Raw genomic sequence first — 12,169 nt, forward strand, 5'->3', positions numbered from 1 at the left:
ACTTAAATAATTAATGCAGCATAATTTAATACATAAATTAATACAGCATAACCCTAACATAACACGTATAATATTCACTTTAATATTTGCTAAAAGCCAATATAAAATACGCATTTTTCACAACACTGTCCCTGCCAATGGTCGGGCTCGCAGCTCCAGCCCAAACCATCATATGACGTCACAGTTCCTGCCTATGACGTCACTCTCTCCGTTGCCATGCCGCCCTCCCCAGATTAGGAGCGGCTTCCGCCCAACTGGCCAATAGAAGATGGGTAGGCGTGGCTAAGGCAGCAGCGCGCACTCTGATTGGATGAGCCTCGTGTTTTGGCCTCGGCGAGGAGGGCGGGGCGCCAAGCGGCGCTCGCTGATTGGTCGGGGGGGCGGTGCCGGGCGGCGCGCGCGGCGCTTGCGCAGACCCTCCTGTGGAGGGCGGTGTTGTCGGGAGCGCGCACGGTAACTGAGCCCCCTCCCCCCCAACTCCCAAGCCCCCCGGGCCTTAAAGCGGGATCTGGGGGTGAGACGCGGGTCTGGGGGCCATCACCGGCACCGGGCTTGTGTTTGGGAGTCTCGCCCGTCCTCTGACCGGGCGAAGCGGGGAGCCCTGTCCCTCCCTTCCCCGAGGCGTTTTGGGGTCCCGTTGTTGCCCTCAGCAGGGAAGGTTGTGGGGTGACCCCTGTGAAGGGAGGGTGTTGAGGGGTCCCGTGCTCCCCCTCACCGCGGTGTTTTGGGGGTGCTGTTCTTCCCCTCCCCGAGGCGTTTTTGGGGGCTCCTGTCCCTCACCGAGGCATTTTTGAGGGGGTCCCGTCCCTCCCCTCCCCGAGGCATTTTGGGGTGGTCCCGTCACTCCCCTCACAGAGCGCTTGGACCGTTCCATCCCTCCCGGAGGGGGGTTTGGGGTCCCGTCCCTAATGGAGGGAGCTCTGTACGGGGGGTCCCGTCCCGTCCCTCCCCTCACCGATTCGGCTTTGGGGGCCCTGTCCTGTCCCTCACCGAGTGCGGGACTCTGGGGTCTCTCCCCTCAGCGAGGGCGGTTTGGGGAAGGGTCTCGTCCCTCCCCTCACGGTACCGGGGGTGTTTGTGCGGCGCTGTCCCTCCCCTCACGGTGCCGGGGGGGTTCGTGCGGTCCCGTCCCTCCCCTCACGGTACCGGGGAGGGTTCGTGCGGCGCCGTCCCTCCCCTCACGGTGCCGGGAGGGTTCGTGCGGTCCCGTCCCTCCCCTCACGGTGCCGGGGGGGTTCGTGCGGCCCCGTCCCTCCCCTCACGGTGCCGGGGGGGTTCGTGCGGCCCCGTCCCTCCCCTCACGGTGCCGGCGGGGTTCGTGCGGTCCCGTCCCTCCCCTCACGGTACCGGGGAGGGTTCGTGCGGCGCCGTCCCTCCCCTCACGGTGCCGGGAGGGTTCGTGCGGCCCCGTCCCTCCCCTCACGGTACCGGGGGTGTTTGTCTGTGTCGTCCCTCCCCTCACGGTACCGGGGGTGTTTGTCTGTGTCGTCCCTCCCCTCACGGTACCGGGGGTGTTTGTGCGGTGCCGTCCCTCCCCTCACGGTGCCGGGAGGGTTCGTGCGGCCCCGTCCCTCCCCTCACGGTACCGGGGGTGTTTGTGCGGTGCCGTCCCTCCCCTCACGGTACCGGGGTGTTCGTGCGGTGCCGTCCCTCCCCTCACGGTGCCGGGGGGGTTCGTGCGGCCCCGTCCCTCCCCTCACGGTACCGGGGGTGTTTGTGCGGTGCCGTCCCTCCCCTCACGGTACCGGGAGGGTTCGTGCGGCCCCGTCCCTCCCCTCACGGTACCGGGGGTGTTTGTCTGTGTCGTCCCTCCCCTCACGGTACCGGGGGTGTTTGTGCGGTGCCGTCCCTCCCCTCACGGTACCGGGAGGGTTCGTGCGGCCCCGTCCCTCCCCTCACGGTACCGGGGGTGTTTGTCTGTGTCGTCCCTCCCCTCACGGTACCGGGGGTGTTTGTGCGGTGCCGTCCCTCCCCTCACGGTGCCGGGAGGGTTCGTGCGGCCCCGTCCCTCCCCTCACGGTACCGGGGGTGTTTGTGCGGTGCCGTCCCTCCCCTCACGGTACCGGGGGGTTCGTGCGGTGCCGTCCCTCCCCTCACGGTGCCGGGGGTGTTTGTGCGGTGCCGTATCTCCCCTCACGGTACCGGGGGGTTCGTGCGGTGCCGTCCCTCCCCTCACGGTGCCGGGGGGGTTCGTGCGGCCCCGTCCCTCCCCTCACGGTACCGGGGGGGTTCGTGCGACCCCGTCCCTCCCCTCACGGTGCCGGCGGGGTTCGTGCGGTCCCGTCCCTCCCCTCACGTGGGTTTTTGGGGCCGGGCGGTTCCCGCTGTGCCCGCGCCGCCTCACGGGGGCCCCGCGCCGGTCCCGCCGTTCCGAGCTCCGCTAACGGCCCCTCGTCCCTCTCTCCTTCCCTCCCTCCTCCTTTCCCTCCGCAGGGCCGCGATCCCGGAGCCGCGGCCATCCCAGCACCTGGAGCTTGTAAGTACAGGAAGATCTTTAGTATGTGGTTTTTTAAAGCCCTTGAGGAAGCCCTGAGGGGTCTGAGGCTGCTCTGCGCGGGTTTCTGTTGCAAATCGTCTGTAAAAATTGGCATCAAACGACGTGTAAAATATCCAGAGAGTTATTTTGAGGGTGTAGTTCCCTGTTTTTAGGGTTTGGTCGCAGGAAGCTGTGGATTGAGCAGGCCTATGGCTGCATTGTGTAATTGCTGATAGTGTTTTCCTCACAAAGTGAGAGCCACTTGTGCTCCTGGAATTATGGAATTCTTGAATCCTGGGATCGTTTGGGTTGGAAGGACCTGAAGCTCATCCAGTCCCATTCCTTACACTGTCCCTGGTTGCTCCAAAACTTGTCCAACCTGGCCTTGGATATTTCCAGGGATGAGGCAGCCACAGCTTCTACAGAAAAAAGGAATTTAAGATATAATATTGGAGAAGCTGTAGGGTGATATAAGTGCAGTGATCCCTTCACTGGTAACAATAATAACTGTAGTAATATGTTTGATTAAATCCTGTATTTCCTTCAAAAAACAAAGACTACAATGGAAAAAGGTGGGTGACTCCTTTATTCCCTTTTTTTCCCCTCAGAACACCCTGGCATTGCCCTTTTCCACGTGAAGCTCAGCCATGACTGACCAAGAGTTCATTCTCTGCAAGTGGAAGAGGCGTCTGTGGCCAGCCAAGGTGAGGAGGAACGAGGAAATGTTTGTGGAGGTTGCTTGGAGCACAGCAGGAAGGAAGGGAGAGGTCTCAGCAAACGTGTCTGAGCTTGTCTGAGCTGTGGAGATGCCAAGAGGAAAAATAGAGAGGGCCTGGAGCCATGGGGAATAACTTCTCATTGCCAGAGGGCAGGGTTGGATGGGGCATTGGGGAAAAAATTCCACCCTGGGATGGATTTCCAGAGCAGCCTGGGACAGTGAGGGATGAAATGGGATTTAAGGTCCCTTCCCACCCAATCCATGCTGGGATTTTATCGTTCCACGATCCTAAGGCTGCTCCCAGGCACTGTCAAGCTGCTCTTGGATAAACGTTTTGCTGTTGGTCAGGATTTTCAAGGGAGATTTCTCGCTTTTATTGCAGGTTTTGTGCAAACCTGGAGTTGCTGGGAGCAGTCCTGTTGCCACCACAAAAAGGATGGGATTTAAAGCTGAAATCCTTGGCTTGGAGAAGCAGTTGAGTATCCTTGTTCCTATCACACCTTTGCATTCTTGGAGGTTAAAAACATAAGGGGAAGAAAGGAATCCTTTTATCTTTTTGTGTTCCAGGGTCAGTGTGAGCTCTGCAAACGTGGTTCCCCTGACAGAGGAGAGGATCAAGGCCATCGCCTCCACCCTGGGTGAGGAAGGAGGGGCCCAAATGTGCTGCTGTGTGTCTTTTCTGGGTGTAAAATACCTCCAAAAACTCAGCCCCAAATGTGCTGCTTTGTGTCTTTTCTGGGTGAAAAATACCTCTAAAAACTCAGCCCCAAATGTGCTACTTTGTGTCTTTTCTGGGTGAAAAATACCTCTAAAAACTCAGCCCCAAATGTGCTACTTTGTGTCTTTTTTGGGTGAAAAATACCTCTAAAAACTCAGCCCCAAATGTGCTACTTTGTGTCTTTTTTGGGTGAAAAATACCTCTAAAAACTCAGCCCCAAATGTGCTGCTTTGTGTCTTTTCTGGGTGTAAAATACCTCTAAAAACTCAGCCCCAAATGTGCTGCTTGGTGTCTTTTCTGGATGTAAAATACCTCTAAAAACTCAGCCCCAAATGTGCTGCTTTGTGTCTTTTTTGGGTGTAAAGTACCTCTAAAAACTCAGCCCCAAATGTGCTACTTTGTGTCTTTTCTGGGTGTAAAATCCCCCACAGAAACTCAGCCTGGGGGAATGAAACTTGTATATTTCACTTATTTTCTTTTCCTTTTTCCATAAAGTTGGAAAATAAGTTAAAAATTCATCATTTTCCTCTTCCCTGGGGTGATTTGTTGGAGGGATGCTGAAGAAATGTGAGTTTCCCTCAAAATGAGGCACTTCCAGCTTGGTCTTTGTGTGTCTCCATCCTTTGCCTTGGGAACTGTGGATGGTTTCAGTAGTAAAAAATTCACCTTAAAACAAATACTAGGAGTAACATTTATGCTGGAATAATGATGATAATTTCATTTATTGAATATTTTTCCTCATCAGAGCAAAAGAAAACCATGAGTGAGGCCGTGGAGGAGCTCCAATATCGCTGTTCCCTTAAAATTGCCCTGGATATTCTCCATGAGACTGACTCCAGCACTCAAATGCCACCTGCAGAAGGACCAAATCCTGAATTTTCCCGGGAGAAATCTGCCCCACCCACCCCCTCCCACAGCTTCTCACTGCGCTCTCGCTCGAAAAAATCAGAACCTGAGGCTGCCAAGAGGAAAAGGAAAGCTCAAAATAACGCTGGGATGAAGGATGATCCCAAAGCACGCAGCCAGGGAGGTTCTGTGGCTCCAGGGAGGAGTGGGAAAGCACCTGGAGGTGGCACAAGCCCTGCCAGGGCACGTGGGGGTGGCACAAACCCTGCCAGGTGTGGTGCCAGGGACTCGAGTGTGGCACCAGCCCCTGATGGTCACAACTGCAAAAAAGCAGAACCAAAATCGTCACCCAGACAGAGAAAAATGCAGCCCAAAATGGGGAATGGAGTCTCCTGTAAGGCAGAGGTTGGAAAAAATCAGCAAGGAAGGAAAAGAAGATGGAGGGATGATTCCCCCCAGGATCAAGCACAGGTGGCTCCTGAGGAGGGGTCTCCCTCTGTCCCCTCTAGATCTGGCACTGTGGAACCTTCCAGAAAGAAAGGAGCTCGGCCTGGGAGAGCATTCCTGGATTCCTGCAGTGAAACTGCCTCGGATGAGTTGGAGAAAAGCATCAGCAGTGAGAGTGAGAGCCTGGCAAAGCAGCTGGATGGGAGGAGAGAGGCAGAGGGTGGAAAACACCCGGACGGGGCAGACAGGAAATGCAGGAACCACCCTGGATCCTCACCTGGACCTTCTGGTGCCTTCCCTCAGCCCCAGGAGCAGGAAAACCAGGATCCCTCACACCTGCCTGGGAATAAAGCCCCTGACTCTGAGGAAGATGAAGGTGGGCAAATCCCTTGGGGAAGGGAAACCTTCATCCCATGTGGGACCTTGGAATGTTGCTTTGTTTTTGGGGAGTGGCTCTTGAATTGCTGATTTAATTCCTTTTGGTTTCCATTCCTGGGGAGCAGAAATGGAAACCATTCAGAGCTGGGGAGGCCTTGGGTGGTGGTTGGGTTTTCCATGGAAAACTGGGGTGGTTTTTTAGCTCACACTTGTTTTCCCTTACTGCTCTCTGATAAATTGAGATTAAGTGTTTCTGAATGAGGTCCTGAGACCAGCCCCATTTTTTTTCCTCTGTTATCCCCATGATCAGGGAATTAAGATTCCCTAATTAAAGTGTGCAGGTGTGTCAGGTCCCCTCTGGGTCACACTCAGGTGTGTCTCACCTGCTCTGAAGCTGATCCTGTCCTAATCCCTGGATCCTGGTGCTGTTGGCAGGGCTGGAAGCCTCTGGGATGTCTTCCAGGAGAGTTTCCTCGGAGAGCCTCCCTCCACTCTCACCTCTGGCCGATGAAGAGGAGGAAAATTTCCCCAGTGTTCTGTCCCATCGAGGTGAGACATCAGCACAGGGCTGAGGCTCTTCCTGCTGGGGGAGCTTCAGTCCTGAAATCCCTGGGGATTCCAGGAGGGGATCCAGCTGTGTCCAGGCTTGGGATAAAATGCATTTCCTGAGCATTTTGCTGCAGAATTAAATGAAAAAATCCTTGAAACTGGACAAGGGCCTGGCATTGAAGTTGCTGGGTTTCATTTCGGGACTCTGTGCTGCATTTTGGGGTCACTGTAAAAGCACTGAAGAGAAACTCCTGGAGGAGAAGAAGAGAGGGGCAGCACCTGTTTTGTTTTATTGTTTTTAAGGAAAATTTCCCCTCTTTTTCACCCCAGAACCCAAATTCTTCGAGGAAGGGATGTTGGTGTGGTGCAAGCTGCGGCGCTATCCCTACTGGCCAGCCGTGGTAAGAGCAGCTCCTGCTTCCTCATATCCTGCTGATAAGGAGCAACTCCCAGCTCTGGAGTGACTTTTGCCTTCCCTGACAATGTTAAAAACCTTCCAGTAGAAGCATTTCAAAATTGATAGACGTAAATTTGTGCTAAAAGCACTCAAAATGTGGTCACTTCACAGCTGTTTGTGCAGAGCACAGGATTATCCCAGTTCCTTTGTCATGGAGCAGAACTTTGTTCCCAATTTGCAAAAGAAAGGGGAGGCCCTTTGTGTACTAAAAATGTTCCCTTTGAGGAACTGATTGCTGCTTCCTCTTGAGTTTTTCATAGTTGTGTAATAAAGGCAAGTTACAGCAAAAAGAGAAATTTAAGTGTGGGTTGTAGTGGGTGATATCCACAGGAAAATATCCCTTTGTCAAGATCAGGATTTTTGAGGCTTTATCCTCTCTCCAGGTGAAAGCAGTGAAGAGGAAGCACCGGAGGGCCTGTGTGCTCTTCATAGATGGCACCACAAACGAGAAGAAAAAAGGGTAAATGTTTATTTCCATCTCATCCTGAATTTCCAGTCTGATATTCCCGGTGCAGGGTGAGGACAGACCTCTCCAGGTTGATCTGGGAGGGAGGGGCTGGACCAGGTGAGGGTTGGAGGTGCTTTGTCATGCTGCAGGTTGAGGCAGCTCCCTGTCCCTGGGAAGAGCTGAGGAGTTGAAAACAAAAAAAAAAAAAAAAAACAACAAAACAAAAATCCCTGGAATGCAGAAAACTTTCCAAAAACTTTCTGGAAACACTGAGCTGCCTTTAACTTTTCTCTAAACCAGGTACTTCTCATTTGTTAGAAGATTCCATACTTTTAACTTGCTCTGGAAGCAAAAACCATTAAAATTTGTGCTCCTAAATTCCTTGGGAAATGGGATTTTCAGGGAGAGGCAGAACTGCAGTAAATAAATAGGGAAGTGGGGCAGTTGAGCTGCACCTCTGACTTTGTTTCTTTAAAAGTTTCTCAGTGTCTCTGAAGAGCCTGAAGCACTTTGACTGTGAGGAGAAGCAGGAGCTCATTGTGAGTATCCCAGAGATGTGGAACTGCAGGGTTTGGGCAAATACAGTGAGAAATTCAGGATATAAATGGCCAGGGGGGAATGTGGAGTTTAACCCCCTCAAAGCCACTCTCATCTCTGTGACAACTCTTCCAGGAGCTGTTTTACTGTGAGGAAAAAATTGTCATGGACCTTTTCTGTCCCCTGCTGAAACTCTTGGAGAGCTGCTGGATTTGGGACAGAAACTCCTCCTTGTTTTGCAGGAACGAGCCAAGGAGAATTACTGCAGGGAAATCGAGTGGTGCCTCCAGCTGATCCAGGACTATCGGATCCGAGTGGGTGAGGAGGGGCAGTGGCCATGGAATCACCAAATCCAGGATGGTTTGGGTGGGAAGAACCTTCAACCCCGTCCAGTCTCCTCCTGCCATGGCAGGGACACCTTCCACCATCCCAGGGTGCTCCAAGCCCTGTCCAGCCTGGATTTGGGCACTCCCAGCTTCTCTGGGATCTCATCCTGAGATCCACCAGGAAAAGGGAACCCCAGGTTTTGATTTCTGGGTGAGTGGAACTGATCTCTGCCCCTGTTTTGGGTTTTTAGGCTGTCGTTCTTTCACTGGGTCCTTCCTGGAGTATTTTGCTGCTGATATCAGTAAGTGAATCCATTCCTTTGGGAAAAAAACTCCTCTCAGCAATAAAATTCCTTATTTTCTATTGATATGGCTATGAAAACCCTGTGTAATTTTGAAAACTCATTTAAATATAAATTCTTATGGTTTCCTCTTTCAGGCTACCCAGTGAGGAAAGAGGGCTACCAGAGTGTGGTGCAGATGGCATTCCCAAACACAGGGGAGGAAGGGGCTGGAGAGTCTTCCTCAGACACCTCCCCACAGAAACCCCCCAGGAAACTGCTCCCTGACAGGACCAGAGCTGCCAGGGACAGGGAGAACAAGAAGCTGGTGGAGTTCATAGTGAAGAGCAAAGGGGCTGAAGAGCATCTCCTGGGGATCTTGAAAAGTGGGAAACAATCGCGCTGGCTGAAGAAATTCCTGAATTCCAGCCGCTACATTACCTGTGTGGAGACTTACCTGGAGGATGAGGAGCAGCTGGACCTGGTGGTTGGGTACCTGAAGGAGGTCTACAGGGAGATGGACACCAAGAACCTGCACCAGATCCTGGGGGATGGCATCAGATTTATCTCAGATGTGCTTTTACCTGAGGTGAGGGAGCCTGAAACAGGAGGAGAAATGAACTGGGGAGTGATAAATGACACTAATTCCCATGGTTTATTCCTTTGTTGTGGTGTGGTTCCTATGGAATGATGTGGGGAGAGTTCCCAAAGCTGAGCCAGGCAGGAATATTCACCCCTGCCTATAGCCTGACTCACTCAAATGCTGGTTTTTAAGCACAGAAAAGAGAAGCTTCAGGTAGATTGTTGTTTTTAAAAGCAAACTGATAGTTTTCTGATATATTTTAATTACCTCTGAAATGCCTCAAAGCTTTTTTTTTGTTTTTTTTTTTTTTTTTTTTTTTTTTGTTTTGTTTTTTTTTTTTTTTTTTTTTTTAATTTAATTTGGCAATTTCTCAGGGTTTTCTTGTTCCTTTGTGTGTGTTGAGGTGGGGGGTGGTGTGTTGCCTGTTTCACAGTTGTTGTGGATACTTTGTGTTCTTCCCAGGAATTTTCCCAGGAGAACATTAACTCGTGTAGAAACAAAATTACTGTGAACAATATTTTCATCTGGGGATAAAAATACCCCCCAGGGGATGATACAGAGCAATTTTATATTTTTTATTTAAGAATTTCAGGCATTCAGTGAGAGGTTTCATCCAAGTTTTCTAAGTTATTGAGGAGCCCTTTTCTCAAAACGTGCTCAGCTGAGGCAGTTTCAAATCCCTGGCTGTGGTTTAATTTTGCTTATTGATTATTATTATAAATTATTCAATATTTTTCTAGGCCATCATCTGTGCCATTGCTGCTGTGGATGACATTGATTATGAGAAGGCAGAAGAGAAATACATTAAAGGACCACCTGTGAGCAAAAGGTAGATTTGTTTTCAGGATTTTCCAAGGGTTTTTACTCCTTTATTGTTGGATACAGAAAAGGTTTCAGGATTTTCCAAGGGGTTTTACTCCTTTCTTGTTGGATACAGAAAGGGCTTCAGGATTTTCCAAGGGTTTTACTCCTTTCTTGTTGGATACAGAAAAGGTTTCAGGATTTTCCAAGGGGTTTTACTCCTTTCTTGTTGGATACAGAAAGGGTTTCAGGATTTTCCAAGGGTTTTTACTGCTTTCTTGTTGGATACAGAAAAGGTTTCAGGTGAGGGCAGGAGAGCTCAGCGTCCTCCTCCTTTGAGGGACAAAATGTGAAAAATGTCCCAGCTAAGCTACTCCAACCCTGCAAATTTAATTTGTCCAGGCGATGTAATCTGGACAATAATATCCTATTTTAACTTAAAACCTTTTCTATTTTTCTTTCCAGAGAGAGAGAATTGTTTGATGAACAAGTCCTGGGAAGCAAAAAGCTCAAGACTGAGCCAGAGCCTGCAGAGAGCTGAGGAGTGGCCAGGGCTGTCCTGGGGGCCACCAGGTGTAAACCATTGGTGATTTGTATAAAACGTGGCATTCTTTGGAAAGTCTGTGTGTATATTCCCAAATCCTCTGCTCCCAGCTCTTGCTGCTTCATGGCCTCGCTGTGTTCAGGATCCAGTGGATCCTCATCCATCAGTGCCCTCCTGGGGGGCTGCCAGAGACCCCCCAGGGCTGTGCAGAGCTTCTGCTGCTCCACCAACTTCCACGTGGATTCTTTCAGCCAAACACCCAACTTGGGAATGGACCTTGTCCTGTTTTGTGGCCTCCCTGCTCCTGATAAATCCAGGGGGTTCCTGGCAGGGAAATCAGATTGGTGCCCAGAGCTGCCAGCTGGATCACAAACACTTGGGTTCTTGTTTTGTCCTCACAAGTAAAATTCCATGGGGAAGGAATCCAGGTTTGCTCAAACAAAAACATTCCCTTTTCCTCTCACTGAACCAGTTTATTGCCTCTTGTGAGGCTGTGAATTTTGGGAGGCTTTTAATTGTCTTTTTCTCATCTAAAATCCCAATTTAATCCTGCCCAGGTCCCTGCTCATCGTTGTTGGAGCTGTGGCACATGGAAGCAGTGTCACCAAGAACTAATTAATGATGAATAATGATAAATGATACATAAAACCCCCTGATTAGGGTTTTTCTGTGATAATGAAATATGATCTCCTTGCTTGTCCAGTAAAACCCAAGATGATTTGAAATGAAGAAGTTGAAATTGGGATCCAGATGTCTATCCTGGCTGTAGTAATTATCTGAATATATTTTAATTACACTTTTAATTGCTCTGTGCTCTCTAATGAGTTTTTCCATGGAATCCTTATTCCCATTATCTCAAGTACCTCAATTATAGGGACAGGCCAGGAAGTGTGAGGGTTTTATTAAAGCCTGTGAGGAGGGATAATGAATTTTGTGGGTTAAGATAAAAAATTAATGATGGAGTTAACTCAGATCTGTGAGTGGCACTTTCCCTTTGGAGATGGAAAGGGGAAGGACTGCCTGCCCCTCATCCCAGTGCTCTGGGGTCATTTGGAATTGGGGGGGGGGTCAACTTCCTCCTCCTTTCCATGAACCCTGTGGTCCCTTTTCCATCAAAACTCCTCGAGTTCTGCAAGGATTGTGCTCCAGACCTCACCTTCCCTGCAGCTGTGGAATCCTGGAATGGTTTGGGGTGGAATGGACCTTGAAGGGCAGCCATGGGCAGGGACACCTCCCACTGTCCCCTGGGTGCTCCAGCCTGGCCTTGGGCACTGCCAGGGATCATCCTGAGCTTGTGCCACCCCCGTGCAGTGCTGCCCCACCGGTCACTCGCTGGGACTGGGCACCGGGCTCAGTCTCACCATGTATCAATCATGTGGATCAATAAAGTGGGATGAAGTGATTCATCAACATTTGCTGCTTTTGTTTGATTATTTTAATCTGTGCTGGGTGGTGCTTCCACCCCAGTGTTACAGCAGGTGAATGTGGGATCTTACAGCTTTATCTGATGCATAAAAACCGTCTCAGTCTCACATTATTAATCACTGGGAAATGAACTCACTGGGTTTTGGTTTTGTGTTTTATTTAAAATAGGCCGACACACACTACCTCTGCTTGTAATTGTCCAGTGTTAATTAATCCATGTTCCCTCAGCTGCCTCCTCAATGTAAGATAATCAACTCATATTTATTATTAATTCATATTTATTTAAAATTATTTATCATTAATCCAGTGTTACAGCCCGCAGTCCTTTGCCTCTCCCTGTTGTGTGTGTGTTTCCCAGGATATTAAAACAATCAAGTCCAGAGTCTGGGGAGGGGATAACGAGCTCCGAAGCCTCGGGGGTGTTTTGGGGTGAAAACAGCGCGTTTGCAACCCAAATCCCCGGAGGAAAAAAAACTTTTGCCGAAACCCGGGATCGAACCAGGGACCTTTAGATCTTCAGTCTAACGCTCTCCCAACTGAGCTATTTCGGCTGTCTGGAGGCGCTCCGCCCCCCCCACCCGTCACCGCCGGTGGCGCCGCGCTGGGCGGGGTGACACGAGGGGACAGAGGGGCGG

General features: G+C 50.8%; 1 protein-coding gene and 1 non-coding gene across 4 annotated transcripts; one reads left to right on the plus strand and one right to left on the minus strand.

The window, feature by feature from the left end:
• Positions 1–422: 422 nt before the first annotated feature.
• On the plus strand, positions 423–11,496 carry PWWP3A (PWWP domain containing 3A, DNA repair factor). 3 transcript variants are annotated; one of them, XM_058820915.1, is made up of 15 exons: positions 423–453; positions 2,434–2,476; positions 3,085–3,180; positions 3,577–3,668; positions 3,762–3,832; positions 4,658–5,581; positions 6,019–6,132; positions 6,463–6,533; positions 6,973–7,049; positions 7,516–7,576; positions 7,817–7,892; positions 8,152–8,202; positions 8,340–8,770; positions 9,505–9,593; positions 10,031–11,496. In XM_058820915.1, exons 3-15 carry the CDS (start codon positions 3,124–3,126, stop codon positions 10,104–10,106), a joined length of 2,190 nt encoding a protein of 729 aa, XP_058676898.1. In that variant the 5' UTR covers positions 423–453; positions 2,434–2,476; positions 3,085–3,123; the 3' UTR covers positions 10,107–11,496. The 3 variants fall into 3 exon arrangements, with proteins under 3 accessions (XP_058676898.1, XP_058676899.1, XP_058676897.1); XM_058820916.1 differs by lacking the exon at positions 423–453 and adding an exon at positions 596–658; XM_058820914.1 differs by lacking the exon at positions 423–453 and having other exon boundaries at positions 2,360–2,476.
• Positions 11,497–12,012: 516 nt separating this feature from the next.
• Positions 12,013–12,085, minus strand: TRNAF-GAA (transfer RNA phenylalanine (anticodon GAA)). The gene has a single exon. It is a non-coding gene; the product is annotated as a tRNA-Phe (tRNA).
• Between the last annotated feature and the right edge of the window lie 84 nt (positions 12,086–12,169).

The sequence above is a fragment of the Ammospiza caudacuta genome, chromosome 28 (genome assembly GCF_027887145.1).
Source record: "Ammospiza caudacuta isolate bAmmCau1 chromosome 28, bAmmCau1.pri, whole genome shotgun sequence".
Taxonomy (NCBI): domain Eukaryota; kingdom Metazoa; phylum Chordata; class Aves; order Passeriformes; family Passerellidae; genus Ammospiza; species Ammospiza caudacuta.

Excerpts from the sequence above, each read along its gene's own strand:
- PWWP3A (XM_058820915.1), top strand. The coding sequence starts at position 3,124 with ATGACTGACCAAGAGTTCATTCTCTGCAAGTGGAAGAGGCGTCTGTGG. Across the intron at positions 3,181-3,576 it reads GGCGTCTGTGGCCAGCCAAG|GTTTTGTGCAAACCTGGAGT; the intron begins GTGAGGAGGAAC and ends CTTTTATTGCAG. Across the intron at positions 7,577-7,816 it reads AGGAGAAGCAGGAGCTCATT|GAACGAGCCAAGGAGAATTA; the intron begins GTGAGTATCCCA and ends CTTGTTTTGCAG.